The sequence below is a fragment of the Centroberyx gerrardi genome, chromosome 19, assembly GCF_048128805.1.
Source record: "Centroberyx gerrardi isolate f3 chromosome 19, fCenGer3.hap1.cur.20231027, whole genome shotgun sequence".
In the NCBI taxonomy this organism is placed as follows: Eukaryota; Metazoa; Chordata; class Actinopteri; order Beryciformes; family Berycidae; genus Centroberyx; species Centroberyx gerrardi.
In genome coordinates this window covers 12,737,342-12,761,614 of record NC_136015.1, presented here as the reverse complement: position 1 = coordinate 12,761,614, position 24,273 = coordinate 12,737,342, and the positions used below count along the sequence as shown (strand labels likewise).

At 45.6% G+C, this 24,273-nt stretch overlaps 1 protein-coding gene across 10 annotated transcripts; it reads right to left on the bottom strand.

The window, feature by feature from the left end:
- Positions 1-237: 237 nt before the first annotated feature.
- On the bottom strand, positions 238-24,072 carry nfyc (nuclear transcription factor Y, gamma). 10 transcript variants are annotated; one of them, XM_071904580.2, is made up of 11 exons: positions 23,986-24,072; positions 11,648-11,757; positions 11,418-11,489; positions 9,503-9,616; positions 7,680-7,775; positions 6,178-6,354; positions 3,195-3,263; positions 2,521-2,679; positions 2,004-2,108; positions 1,790-1,849; positions 238-1,492 (listed from the first exon to the last, which is right to left on the bottom strand). In XM_071904580.2, the coding sequence occupies exons 2-11, from the start codon at positions 11,744-11,746 to the stop codon at positions 1,373-1,375; spliced, it is 1,071 nt and encodes a 356-aa protein (XP_071760681.1). In that variant the 5' UTR covers positions 11,747-11,757; positions 23,986-24,072; the 3' UTR covers positions 238-1,372. The 10 variants fall into 10 exon arrangements, with proteins under 10 accessions (XP_071760681.1, XP_071760688.1, XP_071760684.1 ...); XM_071904587.2 differs by having other exon boundaries at positions 11,418-11,486; XM_071904583.2 differs by having other exon boundaries at positions 23,982-24,070.
- Positions 24,073-24,273: the final 201 nt, after the last annotated feature.

The window sequence follows — 24,273 nt, the reverse complement described above, 5'->3', positions numbered from 1 at the left end:
TTTATTTCATTTTTCTCACAAACAAAGTTTGTTTACAAAAAGGAACGTCAAAAATAAAATTTGTACCTATCTATTGCATATCATGCTGGCAGTTTAAACTACATGCAAAAAACAACAATAATAAGAACATTGATAATGATCATTACTGTACAAAATAAGGAGGGGCAGAGAAAGGGAGGGAGGGCAAATGTCATCTCAAAACCAAAAAAAAAAAAAAAGAGTTCTATAAAAAGGGTGTGTTTTTTTTACTCCAGAAGGAGTCATGTGTTTGTACATGAGACTTCAAACCAGGGCACAAGACTCCAAAACCACCCTGATAGAGAGAGTGGTGAGAGACTGCATAGAGGCAGAGAAGAGGACTTGTCATTCCCTGCTCTAAAGACAGAGGGGTGAAGAAAAAGAGAGTGAGAGAGAATGAACAAAAAGGTAGAGATGATTCTGGTGTGGGTGCTTGTCAGGGGCGGGACAGGAACGTGAGCACACACACACACACACCACCCCTACATATACAAAACTCACCGATACAGTTTGAAGCCCTTACGACACTGACTCACGCCTCATCATCAATGTGGGAAAAAAACACAACAGAGAAACTACATCACAATATCATTGACCTTATAACCTCTGCTGGCATTCTCCTATTAGAATGACTGTAAAATTAAAGTTTGAGGTATATGGCTTCTTATCAATCAACTACATGTTAAACATTGGAGAGGGCATGACTCATCACTCGTTTTCTCAGCTGGAAAAGAAAGAGGTGAAGGAATCCTAGAAGTATCCTGTAGCTACCTCCAACCCAAGACACGCTTGACTGGAGCAGGTCATGTGAAGAGAGACAGCCGCTTCTCCGGTGCGTTTCGAAAAGGGAGAGCAGAGGAGACGGCGCCAGGAATGAAGCAAATACGTTTTGTTTTTTAGTTTTCATTACGGAAGTGAGGAGATGAGATGAGGAGATGAGGACAGAGGAGGAACAGAGTTGGTCACTGATTTGGCTCTGGAGGGACTGGTGTCGGGGACTGTGGCAGTGGGTGCATACTTTTCTGCACAAGTGTGGGGGAGAGATGGGGCGCTCTGTAGGGGTAACTCAAGTTTAAAAAAAAAAAACTGTCTATGCATGGATGGAGCTTAACAATGTGGGATTCAGAGGGAGTCGTTCAGTGTCCCTTTTGGTTTTTGACCCAGTGTACTGAATTTATTACAAAAAAAATGAGGGTTATGAGATTTCAAGTCCCTTGTATTTTATGAACAGTGCTTTAAATCAAGGTTGTCAAGCGTTCTTTGAGAAGGTCGGTGGCTGGGTGGTCTGTCGGCATCACATGGGCTGGTGTGTGTGTGTGTGTGTGTGTGTGGCAGGGAAGGTTCCGGGTGAGGCTCAGTCGGTGGTGACCTGCGTGACCTGTCCGTCAGCCGTCTGATTGGTGGACTGAATGAACATTGGCTGGGTCAGCTCCTGTCCCGCTGGCATCGTCACCTGCTGAATCTGATACAATTGCTGTGGAATGGAGAGACATAGAGAGAGAATGAGAGTGTGTGTGTAGTTGGATGTTAATGGGATGACATTTGAATTAGTTATTTTTCTTCAAGAGGCATTTGTCAGCTAGTTAGCAGCTAGTCTTGTCCGCTGGTTAAAATGAGGAATGCTAACAATGCTAAGAAGCCATTCTTTCGGGGAAAATTAAGGACAAATGCAAGAAACTTTCTCCCACAATGAGTGAAGTGCCAGCTGACAATGAACAACCAACTGAAATTCAAGATGTCACACATTAGATTTTTGTATTGAATCTGTTACCTGTCCATCAGTAAACTGGTTGAATTGCTGCTGGCCTTGCTGTACCTCTGTCTGTGTGATCTGAAAACAAGACAAGAAAAAAATATTCACTCACTCTCCCTAATCACAGTCACTTTAATACAACAAATAAATCAAATAACCATATGTCTGCCTGCCACATGTCTGCCTGGGTACCAAGTTGACACTATAGTATTTTTACTATTATTGTTCTTACCTGCTGGGTGTTGGCGAGAGTCTGAATCTGTCCCTGCACCACCTGTGTTCCGGAGACGGGCTGGGCCAGACGGATGTACTGTAGCTGGCCGGTGTTGAGCTGCACCTGCACACAGCCGCCACACGGGGGAGACAAAGTCCGCTTTAGAGCAAAGGTCATTTGGAGAACGCAGAGGTCACAGCCATTTTGCTGCTCTGGGCAAAACAGCAACGAGAATTATTCACTTGTCTCTGGTGGATTGGTAACTTTCTAAAGCTTGTGTTTGATGATTACCAAATAGTGAAGGATAGATAGTTCACTGAAGACACCATGTTCGTGCCAAACACCATGTCCATGACAATGTCAAACAGGCTCTAAACATAATCTATTTTCCATTTCCTCTCTTTTAACCTGAACCTTCTATCCTTTCCCCTCTGTCAACTCTCCTGACCTTTCCATCCATAGCTTGACCTCGTTTGCCCCATCTCTCCCCCCTTCCCTATCCCCTTTTCCTCGCCAGCCTGCCTCCATTTCTTACGGGGATTTGTTGGATTTCTCCTGTGTTGGTGATGATCTGCTGCATGACCTGCATGGTCTGGCCCTGGGCTTGGGCCGTCTGAGCCTGACCCTGGGCCGCTGCCGCCTGGACGATCTGTACCTGCTGGCCCTCACCCACCTGCATGGCCACTGGAGCACTCTGATGGAGAGAAGAGAAGAGAAGAGAAGAGAAGAGAAGAGAAGAGAAGAGAAGAGAAGAGAAGGAGAGAGAGAGAGAGAGAGAGAGAGAGAGAGAGATTAGTTGTTGAATGACAACTAAAGCATCTGTGCAATATGTAGCTTATGATTGACACCAAGGTAAGGAGGCAAGAGATCACTAACTTCCCTGTCATAAGATTTTAACCCAATATGAAGCTCATTTACCCTTAAAAAGTAAAAGCCTGTTAAGAGACACAGAAGACGTGGGGACAGAAGATGACAACGCAAGTTTCAACACAGGTCTCTCTTTCTCTTTTTTTTCATCTGGCAGACAATCTACCCAGGAAAGGCCACCTGATCTCACACTGCGGTCGCCCCTAACAGAACAGGCCTCAGTCACCTGAGCAGGACAGAGCGGGACGACAGCTGTCGCCTACAGGACTGTGGCAGCAAGCAGTGGCCTCTGTGTACGTGGTGTGTGTGTATGTATGTATGAGTGCGTGCATGTGTGTTTACCGTGATGGGTGTGCCCTGTGACTGCACCTGCACCTGCTGTAACTGCTGCATGGTGGCACCTTGCAGCACCTGAGGGCGGAGAGAATAAATGTCCAGGACACAGAGAGAGAGAGAGAGAGAGAGAGAGAGAGAGAGAGAGAGAGAGAGAGAGAGAGAGAGAGAGAGAGAGAGAGAGAGGGGAGAGAGAGAGAGAGAGAGAGAGAGAGAGAGAGAAGGCACAGATTGTAATAACATGATTCTAAGCACAGGTGGAGTGTATGCATCGAAAGCATACATTTTAGAGTCAACAGTGACATATAGGCAGCAAATGACATCAAAGCGCATGTTTGCAAGATGTGTACGTAAAACAGGGGAAATAATAAAGGTGCTGAGGTGGAATGACAAAAACAGAGGCAGAAAAACTCAACAACAACATGGATAACACGGAGAGAGTGTGGAGAGGTTTTAAAAATGCATGCATGTTACAGTGAGGTTTAGGTACAGGAGCTAAAGTAACACCAACAGTGGTTTCATAACTACTTATCATGAGAGTTGGTGACCTGAGAGGGAAATGACAGAACTGGTGCAACAGTGACGACTAGTGACACTGAAAGCTCTGCACAACAACAGGCACGCAAATGCACACATAAATAAAAGGGATGAAATGAGATCTGCTCAGTCCGCCACCTTTCTCCATCCTCACTATTCTCTTTCTTTGTATTTTTTTACCTTCCTCCTCCCAAAGTCTCTCCCGCTACGTCTCACTCTGCTAACTCCCTCATTGTCCTTCTTTTGACATCTTTTTCTCGAATGTTAAAACCTAGATCCGTTGTACCGAACATGACAGGTGCCTGATGGGAATTGGCATGGAACTGTGAAAACCTACCCATCTCTTTTCCATTAGCGAACACTTAGGAAAGGAATGATGAGACCTGACTACTGAGACGAGGGATAGTGGGGATGTAAAGCTGCACTAAGATTAAGCCGGTAGACAGCAAACCGGATACCCTTCACATTCAATGAGACACGAAGGTAAAATCTGACAACGCCCAAGGTTGCTATGACAGAAAGAATTGTGGTAAAACCTCAAACATTTCAACATATTATCGGATTACCATACCAGATGTTGAGCTCGTCAAAATGTGGCTGTTCTTTTAACTAGTGCAACAGATCTATACAGCCATGTGACATGTAGTTGGGGGGAACGGTTTCAGTGTGAATGTGTTGGGAGGGTCCAATATGTTAAAGTGATACAATTTAGGCATTTAGCCGACACTCAATACCCAGAGCGACCTGCAGTGAGTAAGCAGCTAGGGGCTCAGTGTTTTTCTCAAGGACACTTCAACAGGACAAATGGCTGTTTTGGGGATTGAACCTGGGACCTTCCAGTTACGGGACTGCCCAGCATTTGACAATTGCAAATCTCCTGGCAGGTTTCAACGGCTTTTTTAAAATGCTACCATGTGAATGGCCTACAATGGCGTGTATGTAAGGTGAGTGTCAAAGCGTGACTTCGCTGCTCTCAGCAGGGACTGCAGCAGTAGCAGTGCTAGCGAATCAGGCCAGGTCTGAATGAGTATGACAGCTCAGCTAAAGGCAGCCTGCTGAAGCAGCATGAAGCACCACAGCAGCCCAGCAGCACAACTAACTAAATGACATGCAGAGAGAAGGGAAGAGAGAGATCGAGCTGGAGAGCGGAGAACGAGAGCAGAGAAACAGCTCAGGAGGAAAAGTAGTGGGAATGAGACATAATTAGAAAGAGAGACAATTGAAAGGCATCCCTAAAAATATGCATGTGTGCCTGTGTGTGTGTGTGTGTGTTATCCACTGAAGATGTGGTAAAAGCACTCTGAGATCCTCGGGGGGGAATCTACACTCTACCATATTCTGCTGTGGCAGTGTCTGTGTGCGTGTGTGTGTGTGTGTGTGTGCGTGTGTGCGTGTGTGTGTTAGCGTTGGGATCCAAGACCCTGTTCCATTAAGAAACTGGTTCCAATGTTTGGATGGAAACACGTTTGCCTTATTGATTCCAACTATCGATTCCCAGTTTTTTCAGTTTGGTTTTCCACAGCACGGGAGCCATTTCAATGCAGCTGAAGCGCGTAGAAACTGCTCCTGTGTCACAGAGAACTGAACACACAACCTGCTCCTCCAGACACACTACGTCATGTCACAACCTCTCAGCCACTCGCACACAGAGCATAGTTGTGTGATGTGTGTACAGTTTTGGAGTCAAGGATATTGGAACAATAGCAGAATTTTAATCAGTTCTGTTACAGACTTTTTGGGTGCTAAAGGTCTTTAAAGGTAATGTATATCAGAAAGGAACTGAGCAGGGAATATTGTAGGATACATATGGATCAGTGTGCAGAATCAAATGTTCTCTCAGCAGGGCCTTAGAGGGAGGGTGTGTGTGTGTGTGTGTGTGGTTCAAGGCTTACGGAGCTGGTTATGTGTGCTGGGTGTGTTCTGAGGGTCAGTCATTCCTGCTGGTGGGAGAGTGTTCAGCTCTTAAATGTGTGCCAAGACTAATATCAATAAAGCTAAACGTTGCAACCCTAGTAACAAGCCTTTTACAGCCCGCTTCACAGGACCAGGGTGGAGTTTAGTGTGTGCTACTTAAAACTTGGGAAGCTGGTAATCTTCCAGGTGTTACACACACACAAACACACAGAGTACCTTTATCTTGGAAGTTTATTACACGTCTTACAGACAGGTACTTTGTGTGTTTCCGTAACTCTCGGCTGCAGTCTGTCATTCAGCTACTTCTTCAGCCTAGTATTGCCTAATATTCCCTTGTCCACTCACACACACATGCGTATAGGCACACACAGGCTCTCACACACACACAAGCACACGCACACACACACAAGCTCTAGCCCCAGTTCTTGTAGTTTGTGATGTTTTAATCTGTTTTTGTGTCCCTTGTTTTCTGTAAAGCGCTTTGTGATAAATAAATGTGTGTGAAAAATAAACTGGACTTGATTTGTAGGTGTGTTAGTACCTGTCCTTGCTGTGGCTGTGCGATGATGATCTGTCCAGGCTGGATAGTGGTGGCTGTCTGTGCGCTGGCCTGCTGGCCCTGCTGCTGGCCCTGCACCTGTACCGCCCCAGGCTGCTGGGCCAGGGTGAAGTAGTACTGCACCGGCTCCGCTGGAGCTACCGACTGGCGCACCTCCTCCTGGAGACGACGCGCACACACGTACACAAACATGCACATACACATCGAAAGAGGCCTATCAGTCCATTACATCTCCATGAATTATTGTTGCGGGTGTAACTGTAGAGGAGTGCAGGTCTGATAAATAACTGATGGGCTGTGGCCAGGGATGAGTAATGTAATCTGGACCTAAGATCCATTACAAGCATCATACTGGTCAATACCACAGACTGCAGGCCTGGAGGCATGCTAGGCTAAGCTTGGTGAAATCTGTTAACTCTGATCAATCTAAACACAAAAAAAAGTGTGTGTCTATGAGAGGACCTTGAAGAAGTATCAAACATTTGTGACTCAACTGTGATACAGTAATAATAACAACAATACTAATAATAACAATAATACTAAAAATACTAATACTACTACTGATAATAATATTACTACAACTAATAATAATGTGATAGTTCATTGATTCTTGGACGGAAATTCTCTCTCTGCTTGTCCCCTCCAGTATAAGCTACAGAGTTGCACCCCTGGAGCTGGGAGAGATTCAGTTTCTTCAGGACACTTCAGCAGGTTCGATGCTTGCTGACATGGGGGCTTGAATCCAAATCCAGCAGGTCTAACAGGTCTAACAGGTTAACTTATCAGTGAACTCTGACTTGTGCCATTCTGCTTCAATACGGACTAATGAGGTGAGCAGGGCTTGATCTTGTCGTGGTTTCTCCATCACCAGAAGCGTAAACACCCCTCTCCCAGCTCCATGACAACACAGCTGAGAGTGTAGGATGTTTACATGCCTGGAGATGGTCTCCTTGACAACACATTTTGACATCACACTCCCACCCGGTATCTTAAATTTCTATCGATCAATCTCCTTCTGGAGCAGAAACGTACATTTTGTTTTCTGTAAGAAAAGGCGATTGATGTCCATCTCTTTATGTCCCCTGCCTGAGGACATCTGCTGGTCGGGTGCACATGAAGAGTCATGGACACATGCAAATGCTTTAGGACGATGTGGTTTTGTGTTGTTAATGGTATAACTAGTGTCATTGTTGGGGTTGTTGTTCGTTGTCAGGGGCAACGAGATGCTGCAAACATCCGACTGAAAGCCCTTGCTGGCCAAACCCCAGCTTCCAGTCAAGGATGTTTACAGCACCTCCAGGCTGCCAGCTATGGAAATGCACTCAAGGTGAAGACATGAATGGTCCGTCAGCTCTATTGCTCGCACTAGCTTTGATGTGTAAGGTAATTGTTTTCCAAATAGCAAAAGGGCATCTTTAAAGACACAGACTGTTTTGCTGGCACAATGCTGGATATAAGACCACCCTGGCAGTATGTTTCCCCACCTGTCGTTTGGGGGGTTTCAGCTCGTCCCGGGGCACAATGTCGATCAGGAAGTCAAACTGGTCAAACTTCGTTATTGCCATGGCGATGTCATTCCTCTGTAAACACAAAGGGGACAGAGGCAAAGGGTCAAGTGATGAGGCCAGAGTTAAACTTATGCTGCTAATTCAATATATGCAGCTACCTAAATATAAACCTGCCCGAGTTGTATTCTCAATGCTCCCAAAATAGCCACATGAGAGGCTGTTGAGGAATCAAAATGAAGTTCCCAGTAAAACTGTAACAGGCGACTGCTTTGATAACTGAGCCGAAAGGAAGGGGAGCTAAGTCACATGAAAGAAATTCAACAACTCACAACCCTGGTGTGTGAGATGGGTGGAAATGAACAGGACTGACGCTCTCCTGCCATCACGAGCACAGGCTCTGCTGCTGTACCCCTTCCTATACCCACAGCACTGTGCTGTCTCTGTGGAATTTTCCACAGGATATTGGCAGTCAGGACCCCCCATTGTGGTCCTCCCTGCTCCAGAGGCTATTTATAGCAGCTTGATTAATATCTGGTAACACCAGGTCACATCTACACTTGTTCTATTGATGAGCGTTGCTATGGTGACCCCAATTGGCGTGCCCTCTGCACAATAGAGCCCAGGCAGCTCTGTGTGTGTGTGTGTGTGTGCATGTGGAAATGGAGGGCACTGCTTGAGTGCATTAATACACACAGGAAAAATCACACATTCATGAGGCGCACACGTCAGCGTCACACACACCTAATGCGCCATCTGTGGTGTAAAATGTAATTAACATGTAAAACTTCACACAAAGTGGGATTCTATTTAAAGCGTGCAGCGCAGATTTCCACCAAGTGACAGTTTCATTCTAAAATCTAGGACTCTGGGACAGAGATTTGTCTAATAGCCAAGTGAACACACTTTCAAAGTAGGTCTTCAAGTAAAGAATCATCCAAGACAAACTGAAAGAGATTTCTCAGTCTCTTTTTTTGAGTCTCTTTCCCTCTCTGTGTTGGCGCACACACACACACACATCCATGGGCCGCTAATCTCTCAGAGGTATGTGAATGGATAAAGTGGACTTAAGGGCTTTCATGTTCTGCTCCACAGCTTTCCCCTCTTGACATCCAGGTGAGACAAGCTCTCGTCTCTCTGCCTTTCCCAACTGCTCCCATCAGCGCTCTCATTTCCCCCGCTCCCTTTCCCTAGCGTCATTCCAGAATCCATGTTATTCAGCTGTGGGACGACAGAGCAGGCAAAATGGCACTGGAGGGAAAAGTGGGTCACCAGCGCCCGCCTGGCTTTGCTTTCAGAGTCGATGGAGAGAGAAAGAATTAAACAGAGGAATAGTCCTCAAGGGGATGCTGGTATGGGGCCTCTGCTTGTATACACACACATAGGCGCTGTGTGAATAGAAAGCAACAAACCTAAAAGACCACCCAAAGGACACGAGGGTGTGGGAGAGAAGTTGGCCTGTTATAAAGAAAAAGAGCACAGAAGGATGAGGATATGGAAAGAAGGAAGAGAGGGGTAGGAAGAGATAGTGAAGATATGGTAGATACCGGAGATGATTACCGGAGATGGGTGTGATAATCGCAGCAAAGAGGGTGCAGAAAGAGAATAAGAGGACAGTAGCGAGAGTGGGATTGAACAGGCTGAGGTCAATTTGTGCTTCAACTTTAGTGTGATCTGGTATGGAGGAGCAGGAAAAACATGTGAAACAAGGAGGATGAGAAAGAGTCAGAAGAGGATGAGGAGGACAGAGCGGTCAGGCAAGTGTGTGTGTGTGTGTGTGTGTGTGTGTGTGTGTGTCTGACCTGTAGCGTGCGCCTCTTGTTGTCCTCAGTGTGGATCCAGGCTCTGAGGGTTAGCTCTGTGATGAAGATCTGAGCTGCCTTGGCAAACAGGACCGGAGCCTCTGCACTGATCATCTGTACAGAGGAGAAGGAGTTAGACTGGGTTAGACACACACACGCACGCACGCACGCACGCACGCACGCACGCACGCACACACGCACACACACACACACACACACACACACACACACACACACACACACACACAATAATTCATTATTATTACTGATTAATAATAAGATTTATTGAACATTTCCATTCTTTTTATTACAGTGGTGTGTTACCACTGCTTTGCGTCATGGCTAACACCTCTTCACTGTTCTAAACTCAGTGTTAACTCTAACCCATGTAGATTATTGCTTAACCTTAAACTCCACTTCTTTCCACTGAGTGACACTGAGTTGTCGTCTCTAGCCACACAATAATTAGTTAAGTATATGTACCTAAATGTGCAGGTTAAATTCACAAGGTGGAACTGTAATCACAGTATATCCTCTCTCTCTCTCTAACACACACACACACACACACACACACACACACACACACACACACACACACACATATACACCTACAGACACATGCAGTGAAAGCTGCTGTGTCAGGGCTGACAGCAGGGTCTTGCCTTCAGATATGTTAGTGATCTCCTGATCTCTTTACCACTTTAAGCTGCTGCTTAACTAAGGACAGCGCTCTTGACACGATATATTCAAGCCACACACATACACAGGCACATGTTCCCAGGCTTTGTCTTTATAGACCAGGAATAGTCCTGGCCGATAATCTGCTCTAATGGAAAAAATCACTCCTCCATGTCCCTGAATTGTCTACTTGAATGCAACGGACAACATTATACAACATTATTTTGTGTTTTGGGTTAGGGTTATGTAGGTCCTTTTAAAAAACGCTTGTAGATACATACCCTGAAACCAATACACCCTACTGGCATGAATGAAGAATGCAACCTAGTGATTTTCCAATAATATAAAAAAGGGTTTTGTCCACAAATAGATGTTAATTAACAGATTATTTTTTACTAATGTGTTGACCATTTACTATAGCGACAGCTTATTGACTGATGCTGATAGTAACCACATTAGTCCTTATCAGCCGCTAGGTTGCATATATCAACCTTTAGGTAGTCTTTTCTCAACCAATGATCTTTGATGTCTATCAAAAAACTATTTGCACTTACTGATACTTGATGATTTCCTGTATGCACACCGTTACCATGTATTGATGTGAACCCACTTGATATCAATATCATATGATTGATATGATCTCCATTTCCAGTTTCGCCTTAACCTGACCCTAATTAAGTAGTTTCAAATTGGTCAGTAAACTAACAAGGCTTAAGGCTGGTTCATGCTCGTTCGTGTACGTGCACCACCTGAAATTTGAAACAACGACTGAACAAAGAGAAACTGGAACTACTGGCTGATTCCAGTGGGGTTGTTTTTTCTTGTTGGAGGATGTGGAGAGGTGAGTTTTCCTAAAGCGCCACTAAAGTGCTGGAGTTTTTCAGGCACACAGTTGTCATGAGAAGTGCAAGAAGCATGAATACCAAGGTACACTGATGGCCCGTCTGCAGCTCCCGCACATCTAGCCACGCATGAAACATGAGCCAGCCTTGAGAAACCAACGTTAGCACTCTTGACTAGATTATGGTGTGTCATGACCCCGGAAAAGACCCAGAATTGACATATTCACAGAAATGACTGTAGTGGGTTTCATTTCTCTGTAGTGGGTTTCATTTCTCATCTTTTATGAAGGGGATATTTATGTACATATTAGAGCAATGTAGTTCTTATAATATCCCCGCATCTGATAACAAATATTTTTTCCAATATTGGTCAATTATTTTGGCTCTCCCCTTACCTTGACATCCTCATCCAGCTTCATGATTTTCTTGATTCGAGCCAGAGGCAACTCCTGCACACGGAAATCCTTCTGAAACACATCGATGGGGGGTCAGGTGGTGACACACACACAGAAAACAGAGAACAAAAGAGTGTGCGCTTTTGTATATGCGTGTGCCTTCGAGTCTTGGGAGGTCAAGTGAAACAACTGCATCTTTAGTGTTCATTTTGTGTGTGTGTATGTCGTACCACAGTGAGGTTCCTGATCTCTTCCATGACACGAGGCCAGAAGGACTGGAGCGTTTGCTGGGCATCGCTGCCCCCGGCTCCAAACGCATCTGCAGACATCTTCTACTCTGCTGCAGGGAAGGAAGAGAGAGGAGAGAAGTGGAGGCAAAGAAAAAAAGACATAAAATGTGAGTATTCAGACATCCAAAACAGGTTGTTCACTAAGCAGCAGAACACAGAATACAGTGTCAGCGACAGTCCAGGCCTTTGCTGCCCAGAGCTCTCCCCGTGTGTCAGAACCACACAGCCCATCATAGCCTATAATTAGAATACAGTGAAATCTAAAATAGGGCCCAGGCGGCTTTCTATTCCTGTCCTTGTGGGATGTTGACATGCCTAACGACCCACCATCAGACTGGCTGCACGCTGCCTGATTGTGAATGGCTCTATCACCTTCAGCACCTAGCTGCGGCTACTTTGCAAACACAAGCATGTCATGTGCAAGTTAATCGCTGCTGTGGTGGGTGCTGCTGGTGACCCCATGGACTGAGGACAATGCTGAAGCCAGAGAAGGGGGAGGAGTGTGTGTGTGTGTGTGTGTCAAAGAGAGAGACTCTCCTGACAACAACTGCATTCCAATTAATGATCGATGTACACTGCACACACAAATACACACACAACCACACGCTCACAAACGACAAACGTTGTAAACTAAAACAATCCAATTGTTACACACACACACACACACACACGCACGTAAACATAAAAGCCAGCTTCTACAAGGGGTCTGACGGTTTGAAAGAGGATCCAGCAGGTTACTATGGCATGCCAGGAATCTGCTGGGGGAATATTGGCCTGCCTGTCTGAGCACGCAGTGCTTAGAGTGTCTGGATAGCACTCTTTCACTTTCTCACTCTCTCCCTTACTCTCCCGTTCCCTACCTTTGTGGAAAGAATGGGCCGGAGACGAAAAAGTAACAAGGGGAGACAGAACAAGAGATGAGTGTGTGGAGCTACTCAAGAGAAACTGTGTGTATTTATGTGTGAGGGAGGGGTAGTGCCTTGTCCAGTTCAGCATTAATCCAGCACTAAGACAAAGTGCCAAAGGCTTTAACAGGGGGAGGTAAGAGACAGACAGGGCCGCAGTCAGACTGCTGTGCAAACTAGCTATGTGGGTCAAACAAGACAGAGATAGAGAGAGAGAGACATGACAGTACAAAGAGAGAGAGTGTTGGGAGGAGGAGGGGGGGGGTCTCCTCTCTTTCTTCTCTCTCTTTTCTCACTCTGGGCCAACAAGCATGAATGGCTCCAGCTCTGGTCCAGCTGACAGACCAAGGCAAAACAAAAGACGTCCTTTCAAATACTCCATCCAGTGTTTCCCCAACTGTGTTCTCTAACAGTGGTGTGGTAGCAGATTATTTTGACTTTGGTTCCATGTCAGCCCCTTTTTGGAACAAGTTTTGGTTTTAGTGTATTAGTTTCAATATTTTACATTGAAGAATCACTAATTATACACTTTAGTCCTTTACTTGATTGTGTTTTGGCAGGAAATTTAGGTAAATTATACATCTTGACATCTTCTGTAGCAGTCATGGAAGTTATCCGGCTGTGGGGACCATCACTACTGAATAATATAGAAGAAGCACTGCTGCATCCCATTCTGTCATTCAGTTTCCAACAGAGAGTAGCCTAAATCGATAAGACAAAATGGCAGGGGGGGGTGGGGGGGGGGGGGGCTAGATATAAATCAATCAGGCCGCTTGTAGCTGTGGCATGCCGGGCTAGTGATTGACCTTGACGATGTCTCCCCTTCTCTGTCTGACGCCCCAGTGTCCAGTTGCGTTTCAAGGTTGATTGAAATCATGCAGTCACTAGAACAATCCCAGCATTCCGCGGGGCAGCAATGACTGATGGGGTTTGTAGTTTTTTTTCCTCCGCCCGAGGGGCCAGCTGCCCTCTGCCTGTTCTTTCGCTCTCTCTCTGTACTCTGTCACTAAGCTGAGTGACACCATGACCATGCAAATAGGTTGAACTACAGAAGAACATGGCAAGTGTAAACACTAGTCTCAAGGAGGGCCATTTGTTTTTCCAGCTAAGTAGCATTTTACTACCCACATCAGCAGTTGATCTTGTGATAATTTTTAACAGGACATCCTTGTGTGTGTGTGTGTATGTGTGTGTGTGTTCTCTGCCAGCTTGTGTGACTCTCTCCAACTGGTAGCCCGATAAGGAACAATAATTAGGCAATTCACTTAACACCATTACAGACAACCATCAGGCTAATTACCATGGCAACAGTGCCGTGGCCCAGAGGAAATGGAGGAGGATAGAAGAGTTAAAATAGCAAATGCTTAGAAAGATAAATAAGTGAAACACAAAGGCCCTGGCTGCCCCAGCTCCTCCTTCTGCTCACTAACACACACCCATACACTTGACTTCTCTAAAAGACCTCATGAGTTGTTCCTCCTTTTTCTCTTCAAAACACTCACAGAGAGAAAGAGATATTATTAAATCACACATCCCCCCACCCCCCCTCTCTGTGACCCTATGACCTTCAATCTAAATACACAGCCACACAGACTGCTAACCACGCCAGAGGGAGGAAAGGGAGGGGAGGGGGGAGGGGGGAGGGGGGAGGGGGGAGGGGACAGGGTAAGTGAGAGAGGTGAAGCAAAGAGGCGGAAGGGAAGTCGATATGTGAGAGAGGAGAAGAAATGAGAAAGCAAGTGTGAGGAGGGGTGGGCTCGAGTGTGAGAAAAAAAAAAGAGAAAGCATGTCTGTGTGAGAGAGAGAGGAGTAGCTAAGTATCAACATGCCCTAGAGCGTGGCTCCTCCAGCTAGCTAGTGTCTTCTATCTATATTGATATTGCCATTGCCATGTTTCTCAAGGCTTTATATCAATGGAAACTTTGTGTGGGAGCCCGTGGGTGCCAGACACACAAGTGCAGAACATAATGTTGTCTCTGGGCTCGGTGCAACACCTTCTATGGTCTGGGCCTAATACTAGTCAAACAAACACTCTCAGTGGGGCTATCCTTTGCACAAAGAAAATATACTTTGAAAGTCCTGAAAGCTAATAAACGTCAACGTTATACAGAGTTGTAAAAGGTCTGGAGGTCTGGAGGCATGGGGGTTGACGCGCACAACTGGAGAGAAAGACAGTGTGAAAATGGCTCGCTGTATTGGTATGAGTCTAGGCTTATATGTGCACTTGTGTTATTCTGGCCAACACTGTGCGTCATTCTGTTGTACTGTGCTACAAACCGGCCGAGCTCTTCTTTGCTGTATTGTACAAAGCTGCTATGCTATATTAGGGTACATTGTGTTGTTCTGCACTGTGTATCTCTCCTCTCCTCTTCCCTGCGGTTCTGTTGTCCTTCACCAGGTCATTGAGACAGAGAGATGTCGGTGTTAGGTTTCCTACGAACTGCGCTGTGTGTGTGTGTGTGTGTGTGTGTGTGTGTTTGAGGGCGAATGTGCTGTCCGTGCTTCGTCGGCACTGTCCACCGCAGCACCTTGCTTCTTCCTCCTTCAGTGACTCTACCTCTCTCTTCCTGTCTCTCCTTCAGTCCTTCCCATCCCTCTCTGTCACCTGTGGGTGTGTGTTTCTCTCTGCCTCTCTCTTACTTACTTTCACCTGATCTCCCCCCTCCAACTTCTCTGAGAAAGTCAATGCTGCTCTGCTTGCAGAAGCTGAATCAGCACTAATGTTGTTCTGCTAGCCCAGTCCTGCATCTCTCCTCTCTCGTTCTCTCTCTCTCCACTCATCCCTCCCTCCCTCGCTCCCTCCCTCCCTGGCACGTTACATCAAGCAGCCGCTCACAGCAGCATCAGCGCCTTGCTCCAACTCCCAACATCACACCACTTTACATGAGCCCTCAATTCCTCTTAGAATAAAACTGATAGGAACTTGGAGTGCAGGCAGAAAGGGGGGAGGGACAGGAAAAATAACGATAGATAGAATCACTAGTGCTACGCCTATGCATTTGCTCTTTAAGTTTCATAAAACAATGAGGAAAGGTCAAAGGGGAAGAGGTGAGTTTTCAGGCTGGAACTCTGCATATAGGCATAGTTACCTAAGGAGAGAACTAGTTGAGGAAATGCACAGAATCGGCCTTTGGTTAATGAGTAAGTGAAATGCGCTGCAGTTAATTGCTTCCTTAATGACCTGGCGGTTGGTGTGAATTGAGCTCATAATTTTGCTGAGTATAGCTGATGGGTAATGAGGCAAGGCAGTTGGGAACAACCTGAAGGCCTATTTGAGGCAGTGGAGTGAACTTTCCCCCTAGGTGTTTCAGTATCACACTGTCGCTACGGTGAGGAAAAACTCATCCCAGATCTGCTCCTGGAGCAAGGCTTCACATTGAGGCAGGTGTGCTCAGAGGGGAGGCATACAGCAAACTAAATGTGTACTCCAACAAAGGGATTTGAGGAACGAGTGTTATAATTCGGAATAAGTGTAAATTATTGGAACATGTTTCACAAGAGAAACTCTGATTCACGGCTTGTTGAAATTGTCAGTGTAGTGATATGGTTAACGTGTTAACTTGTCTGGCTGATTTGGTTAATTTATTAATCCAAGAGTGTGAAACTCTTATCGAAAGCTGTGCACCTACAATGGCCTGGTTGATCATTCAAAGCTAAAATTAAAATATTAGCTGTGAGTTAGAACAGTCACAAACCAGAACACCACTTCACTTTATTTTACAGTGCTGTAGTTCATTACATTATTACATATGGTAGTCCTATTGATTATGGTGACGTTAATCCCTGATATTGGCAGAATTTCAAAACTAACTCAAATGTGTGTTTTACAATCAGTCCCTCTTTGTAACTCCCTCCCTCCCACTTCTGTGGTGACTGCTATCAAAACAGCACATGGACGAGGGCAAAAGGACAGCATAAGATTCTTGTCTAATATCCCATTTGAGAGAAGGGGAGGATGACAGAGAGATGGGGAAACAAGACAGAGATAGATTAATTTTTCCATCATATGACCTAAATGTGACCTTCCAGTTGGTTACGCTCAACCCACATGCTTTGGTCACCACTGTATTTCACTATACTAAAGGATGAAATCAACCAAAGGGCATTTTTTGTATGATGCAGTACCAACAATGGGATGGAGTGTTGCTACACTGCACAGACATGTCCTTACAAGAGGTCATTTTTTCCACAAGCTGCTGTGGAAAATTGTCAACAGTGCAGAATGGGCAGTTCTTAGGAAGGTCACTAAAGGTTGAAGGCCACTAGGATTTTATCTAGCATCCTAAGCGGAAAAACAAATGCAGAGCAAGCCTCTGTTTACACGGTTTACATTATCGGAGGCCAGAATAAATTGTTGGACCAATGAGAACTGCTTTACCTTTTGTGATAATATTTACTTCTGTCCTGCACTGGCTTACTATTTCTATTATTTCCTCAGAACTGTGACAGCATCATCTTGATTTATTGTACCTGAATATGACAGCAGAATAGACAGAATAAAGCAGTCTAGATAACAAACGTGAGACTGAAGGAGAAACAATTTAAATGATGGCCCTAAATCACAAGGCTCTATTTACAAACTCTGAACTATTAAGAGTGTTCAACTCAGTGAACCCATTGAGGCCTACATCAGACAGGACAAACACCAGAAAAAAAACATTGGCATGGCTTCAGTATGCAGGGTAAATGATCTACTCGGGCAAAACAAAAAAACAAGAAGTTAAGTTCTCAGCCAGGAATTACAGATTAACCACCGGGTCCTAAACCTGCATGACATTCTAACAGATGCTGGAGCCAATATTGTTTTTAAAAAGCATCGACATGGTTACAGCGACTGATATGCTAGCTGTGACCTGCATCGAAACCATCCCCTTGTCTTGGCTGGGCCGAACCAGCTGACCAATCGGCCCTGCAAACTTTGCCCTTGGTTCTGCTTCAAGCCAACTCCAGGAAGTGCTAGTCACTGATCTCCCAAGGTCATTCAACAGAGGAGAGAGAGAAACCAGAGAGGGAGGAGGGAGAGAGAGAGAGCGAGAGAGAGAGAGAGAGGAAGAGAGGAAAGAGAGAAGGGGGAGGGAGAGAGGGGGAGAGCAGAGAAGGACAGGTTTTTCAACTTTCGCTGCAGCGCTTAAGTGACCCCAGTGGTTTTGGCTGTGTACTTTCTAGGAAGCTTTGATAATAAAAACACATACAGTCTAATTTTCCTTCTCTGAGTTTCTCTTTCTCTGTGTCCTCTCATCTCCCTCTGCATGTCTCCTCACTGCTGGCAGAGAGACTGCGGGAGCCACTCTCACATTCCTGTGACCTTCATCCAATGCTAGGCCCAGTCTCTGGCGTCAAAGTAGGCAGGGCTAAAGCTACCTGCATATCACACACTGGAACACAGCTAACTCCCCCTGGTTGCCCACACTCTCTTAGTGACACCATACACATATAAAAACACAGGGGCAACAAGGGCAAAAGAGTGTGCACAACGCCGTTGTCGTCACCTTAGCTATAGGCTATAAGGCCTAGATATGTGCAAGTGTGTTTGCGTGTTTTCACTGACTTTTTCCTCCCCCACTGTGCCTACGGTGCAGCATGGGGCACAAATGATATTCAAATCGCATGCAGACAGTGGCCAACCCTGGGATTTGGCAGCAAGGGCTTCAACTTAAGAGTTATTTTTAGTCTCCCTCTCTCTCTCTCTCTCTCCATCCCTCTCTCTCTCTTTCCCCAACGGGACTTCGTTTTGTCAAAGGCACCAATGGAAACTTTCAATTAGGGAGTAAGGGAGGGGAGAGAACGGGAGTCAGAGGCAAGTGAGAGAAGAGGCGCCCTCCAAAGATTCCATCAGAAGAGATCAGATCAAACTATTAGCCTCCTCTGTCCCTGAAGCTGACAGGCTGACAGTCTGTCCCATCTGGGCATCTGACACCGTTGGGGTGGGGGCTGGGGGGTCCTGAGGTCACTGCAACCAGCTGCACCTCCACCCCTGGGGACCCCTGACACCAACAGTGACAACACAGTGAGATAGTCTCTTGGAGTCCAACTACAACCAATCCCCTTTCAACACGGATGCCATCTTGGCTTCTCTGCTCTGCGTCACTGTCTGGTGCCAGTGCATAAACAAGGACGTCAGGGAGGAGTGGGATTCGGACCAGCACCCAGAAGCGCTGTGGCCACAGGCCTCCGGGACCTCAGCGCCATTATCTTGGGGTGACTCTGAGGTGCATATGAGCACAGAGTCAGGCTGGCAGTGCAGTCGATAACGGGCCACTGAGTGAGTGAGAGTGTGTGTGAGCATGCAATAGCCGTCCGACTGCTGAGTCCAAAGTCAAAACATAGCGAGTGACAGGCAGACAAGACCACAAACAAACATAGCTATATTCTGCAAACGGGTGATTCAACAGAAGTTACATCCATTGTTACTTTGAAGATGCAAAAACACTACGAACACAAAATAACTGAACAACCATCATAGGATGAATATTGTTTTGCACCACGGTGGATTCTGTAAAATGCCAACTACAAATGTCAATACCAACACCGCTGTACTGAAGTGACAATTGAAGGACATGGATCAGAGAGTAAGATTGCTGCCCAGTGCAGAACCACGCGCAAACACACACAACTGAAACACACACTCAGATCTTGCAAGGTGAGGACTATAGGACAAGAAGGGGAGGGGGGATTGGGGAGGGCTCTAAAGGACAGACAGCATCTCATCACTGCAGAGACAGAGTAAGACGGAGAGAGAAAGAGAGAGAGAGAGAAAGAGAAAGTGAACAGAGGTGGACAATTCATGCAGAAAGACCTAAAACCTAATCAACTCCACAGTTACTTTCTCTTTCTGTGTATGTGTGTATGTATATACTAAGCGGTCAGACTTACCCTGTGCCCTTCATGGTGAACGGTCTGCTGTGTTGGAGCAGAACAGAGAGAAACAGAGAGCCCTGTACAAGTCTCCTTGAGAGCAGCAGGAGGAGGAGGAACAGAGGCTGACAGAAAAAGTCTCTCCAGCCCCTTCACTTCCTCCAGTCCCCCGGTCTTAGCCACCAGACAAAAGGCACTCTGGCTCCGCTGGACGGCTTTAAAAAAAGCTCTCAGCCCGGACACACAGAAGAGCAAGCCCCCCCTTCTTTTACCCCTCCCCCCTTCTCTCTCTCACTCTCGCTTTACAGATTGCCCCGTCTCCTTCAGCCCCCCCAATCTCCTCCTGCCTAAACATACACCACTCTCCTGTTTCTCTTCTGACCAAGTCCCCCTAACTAGCTGAGCTTCTCTCTTTCTCTGACTTTATTGCTCTCTAGCTCTCTCTCTCTCTAGCCTGTGACCCGTGCGTTTGTCTTTGAGCTGACCCCTGGCCCGGCGCAGAAGAGAGGGCGAGAGGGAACAGAAGAGATCAGAAAGCCAGCACAGCAGCAGGCAACAGCACAGCAGCAGGCAACAGTACAGCGGCACTCCCGACTCCCAGACAAAAATCTCCTCCAGCCTCCTTCCCCTTTAACATTCAAGAGTAATCAATCTAGCCTGCTACTTGATACTCAAACCCCGCCTCACGTCGAGCTCCCTCCTCACTCTGACACTCTCCACCAATGAGAGGACAAGGTCCTCCCGTTCCATTGGCTGTCGCACCCACCGATCAGCTCTGACACATCCCCTGCTCCTCCCCTTTCCTCCGCCCAACCCCCTTTCACCGACAGCCAACTTCCTGTTCTAAGTTACCTTGAGCTGCAGGATAGGGGTCAGGGAAAAGAAAAGAGGAAGAGAGAGTAGAGAGGAGAATAGACGAAAAAGAGCAGATAAAGTTGTGAAAAGCGCTTTAGGGAGTGTGTAAAGGGGTGCTGGTGGTAGCTTGCCTCGGCATTGTTTGTCCTCTGGCTGCTCTTGCCTCTCTCACTGCTGGACGGAGAAGAAAGGATCCACGGGCTGCTCTCTGACAACTGCTCTCTGCTTATTTACAATGTCAAACTAAATGTCTCCCTCAGCCCCGCCTCCCCTCTGCTGCTACAGGCTGACAGCCCAGTGATGCAGGCAGCCACGCTGGCCCTCACTGGCTCACAGAAGTGTCAGAATGGATGCCGCATGTTGCATCCACATGATTTAAAGTACAAAGGCATACTGGGCAGACTCGCTGTCTCATACGTGCGCACAAGCATGCGTGCACATCCGCACACACACACGTTTTGTCCTTGCTCTCTCATTCATCCTTGCTCACAGTCACAGGTAAGCACCACAAACATCTAGCCTCTAACCAGGCTACTTGCTATAATGAGATTCATTGTACTGTTAATATTATGCTAATAGAAGAACAAAATTGTCTCCGTGCACGGTCACTCATTATTCCTGTAGAATGTTAATTAGCTTGCTGAATTTATTCAACAATTCTCATGACTCACGGGTACATTCAGTTATGCAACTGACCAGAATCATTAGATCAATCCAATGAAACCCTGATTATGGTGTCAATCAAATTTACACAGAAACTAATCAGTGCAAAAATAGGTCATCACAAAGCCCTTGCACAAAAATCATGTTGATCAGCTGACTGCCGAGCAGCCAAGGAAGGGGAAAAAAGAGAGTTCATTTAATTCTTCTCCTATTTGTGGGTAAACAAGATTGAAGAGATATGGGTGAAAGTCAGAACACAAAGACATTGTTGTCTTGACCCCAAAAACTACGCTCACAGCAACTTCCACAATTAAAATGTCATCATAAAACCACGTCAGCAATGTCATACAATGCCCTTCTTGTTAGCTCACCACTGGTTAAATGTGCATACTTTCTACACACTAACCTTTACTTTGCAACACAAAGGCAGGACACTGCTGATGTGCACAACCCATGGTGTTTTAATGCACCACTGACGATACTGATACTTCCACATCTGGTATACAAACAGATTAAGATAAAGTAAAGCTTTGACGATAAAGTGTAGTGAAGTGACAGAAACTGGGAGGGGGGGTGACAAGGCAATTTGGTGAAAGAGAAGCCTTTAGCTGACAGCCTGAGCAGAGGATGGCAGTATGACCTGAAGCTTATTCTGCATATTACTGCAAATCCCTACTGTACTGAGGAACAACAAGCTAGAGAGAGTGAGAAAGAGAGCAAACCTGCTCCATCAATGAACGAACTAGAGGGGGAGGGGAACCGGAAGGATGGAGAAGGACAGAGAGGAGAGTTGTTACAGGATGGGAGGGGTAGAACAAGTGGAGATAGGGCGAGTGAGCGAGATAGAGACTCAAGAGAAACAAAGCTAAATGTTCCCTTTTCTATTTTGGTGCGGAGCAGGGGGACTAGAGCAGGTACTGTAGCCGTCCAGTTAATGATTACAGAGCAGTGCTGCACGAAGACTAGCCTATCTATCCAGCATGGCTGCCATGCCAGAGCAGTTCTCTCTCTCTGGGCGCAGTTTGGCTACCCCAAATGCCTCCATGATGACACCTGGCAAGGTCACAGTGCAAAAGAGACCTTCCCATGACTTGTACTGCCCGTAGCAGGAACATGTTTGCTCTCAGTGACGCTGTTTAGAGATAAACATGCACCAGCCGGACTATTGGTTTCACAAACACACAGCAAAAGAGCTCCCTCGGGGCAGCCGGGCCAAGCCATGCATTCATACACGTAAACATGCAAAATCGCATGCACACCTGCATACCAACTTCTAACGACAGCACTCAGGTACAGTTCCCTATAGTATGACTGGTCCACGTTCTGTAGTTTCACTTAAATATATGTCAAAGTGACTGGTAGATAGTCAGTGCGCTGAGAAACATAGTTGCTTATATGACATATACTGCTTACATAATTCTGTAAGAGACGTACAGTATGATACTGCTTCTAGACAAATGATTTTGAGGGACCTTTTACACAGGCTCTTTAAACACATGAAAAGCTGGGGCAGAACTGTGTGAACTGGGAAATTATACCTGGACACTGCCCTGATATGCAATAATATATATATATATATATATATATATATATATATATATATATATGATGTAGGCCAAATCAAATATTCCTCCACTGCTGCCATTAGCTTAGTAATAACAAAGCGACTTTGAAATTGTTACTTTTACTGGAGGTATACCGTAGGAGTTGGTGCGACTTGCTAGAACACTATATGGCTCCAACGTGAAAGAAGCAAATTCCTGTCAGACTGATAGCATTAAATAATTTAGGCTATGTTCTCAATATCAATTAAACGAATCCAAATTTGAAATACAAAAGGTAAAATAAGGTAACTATAGCTGCACATTTGATTACCTGATTTTGTTCCGTTTTGTGACTTCAGCCGAGTTTTAAGATATTTATTCATTATTCAAGCATTATATAGTGTAACGTTATATAGTATGGGGCAATGTGTCAGATTAAGGACAGTCATCCGTCTGACTTGAGCAAGGGAACAAAGACAGTCTTGATTGTGGAAAATAGCATAATATATCTTTGCTGGTTAACCTATTAATGACTAAAACTTTATCAATGTAAAAGTATGTTTGCAATCTAACTAGACTGCTCATGTTATTAGCCAACATCAAACGCAAGCGAAAAGGTCTGGCAATACAATATTTTGAGTGGTGCTAGCAAGCACCAGTCTGCTACAACAAAAGTCAGTTGGGATCAACGGAGGGATTCAGGTCGCTATTGTTAACAAAAAGACTAAATAATTGTATCAGATTACATTTGTAAATGTCCCTTAATGTTTAGGACTCATCGGCTACAACACTTAGACCAATAACGCTAGTTGACAAACAAACACACACGTTTGCTAGCTAACGTTAGCAAGCTGGTCATTGTTGTCCGTGACTTTAAGCTAACGGTGGCTCACAGGGAAGTTAATGTTAGCTTGTCGGAGATACACAGGAGATTGAGGTAAAGCATAGGTGACCCTCCGCAGCATGTGTAGTATTAGGTGAAATCACCACTGGACAACGAGTACTGTCATCTAATGAAAGTTTGCAAAGCTTTACAAAGCTGGGAAGAAGCAGTCTAACCAATAAAGACAACGTTTGGATCTGTCCTTCAGACCAATCAAACCTCGGACTAGATTCCACCAATCAAGGTTTTTAGGGCTAAGTTCGTTCTGCAACTGACGCCATTCGGGATCAAATAGAAATGGCCAGTCAATTTGCCGATTACACAGACAAGAGCCAACATGGTGGACACAGTATGGCAGTTTCTTGACCGCCTGTGATCCCTTGAGCGGGCCACCAATAAGCGCCTCAGAGAGCGGGGAGGGAAATGGCGCCTATGTTCATCTTCCAAAACAATCGTCTATTGGTCAAGAAGAGCAAATGAAAAGAAGCGAAGTAATTGCCCCTACTTCCACCGAACACTGAATGCTTTCTCGTAAACGTTTTACCCACAAATGTATTTTAATTACTTACTCACTTTGGTTTACGGGTTCGAAGTGAAGTCCGGCTCAGCCTATTATTTATTTTATTTAGCTAGCAACGGGAAACAAGATGGCTTCAACTCGAACCGGAAAGAGTTCGACGCACGTACGAGCTGACGTCAGCATTTACGTTTGCTATGCAAGGACGTCAATATCGAAGTCATCCTTCAAAACACTTTTATGCAAGCAGTTGCAAGGTGGCACCAATGCCTTTTACCTTAACAGGCTAATCCCAATGCTTTACGGAGCAACAAAGTAGATAAATAGATAAAAAACAAGAGCAA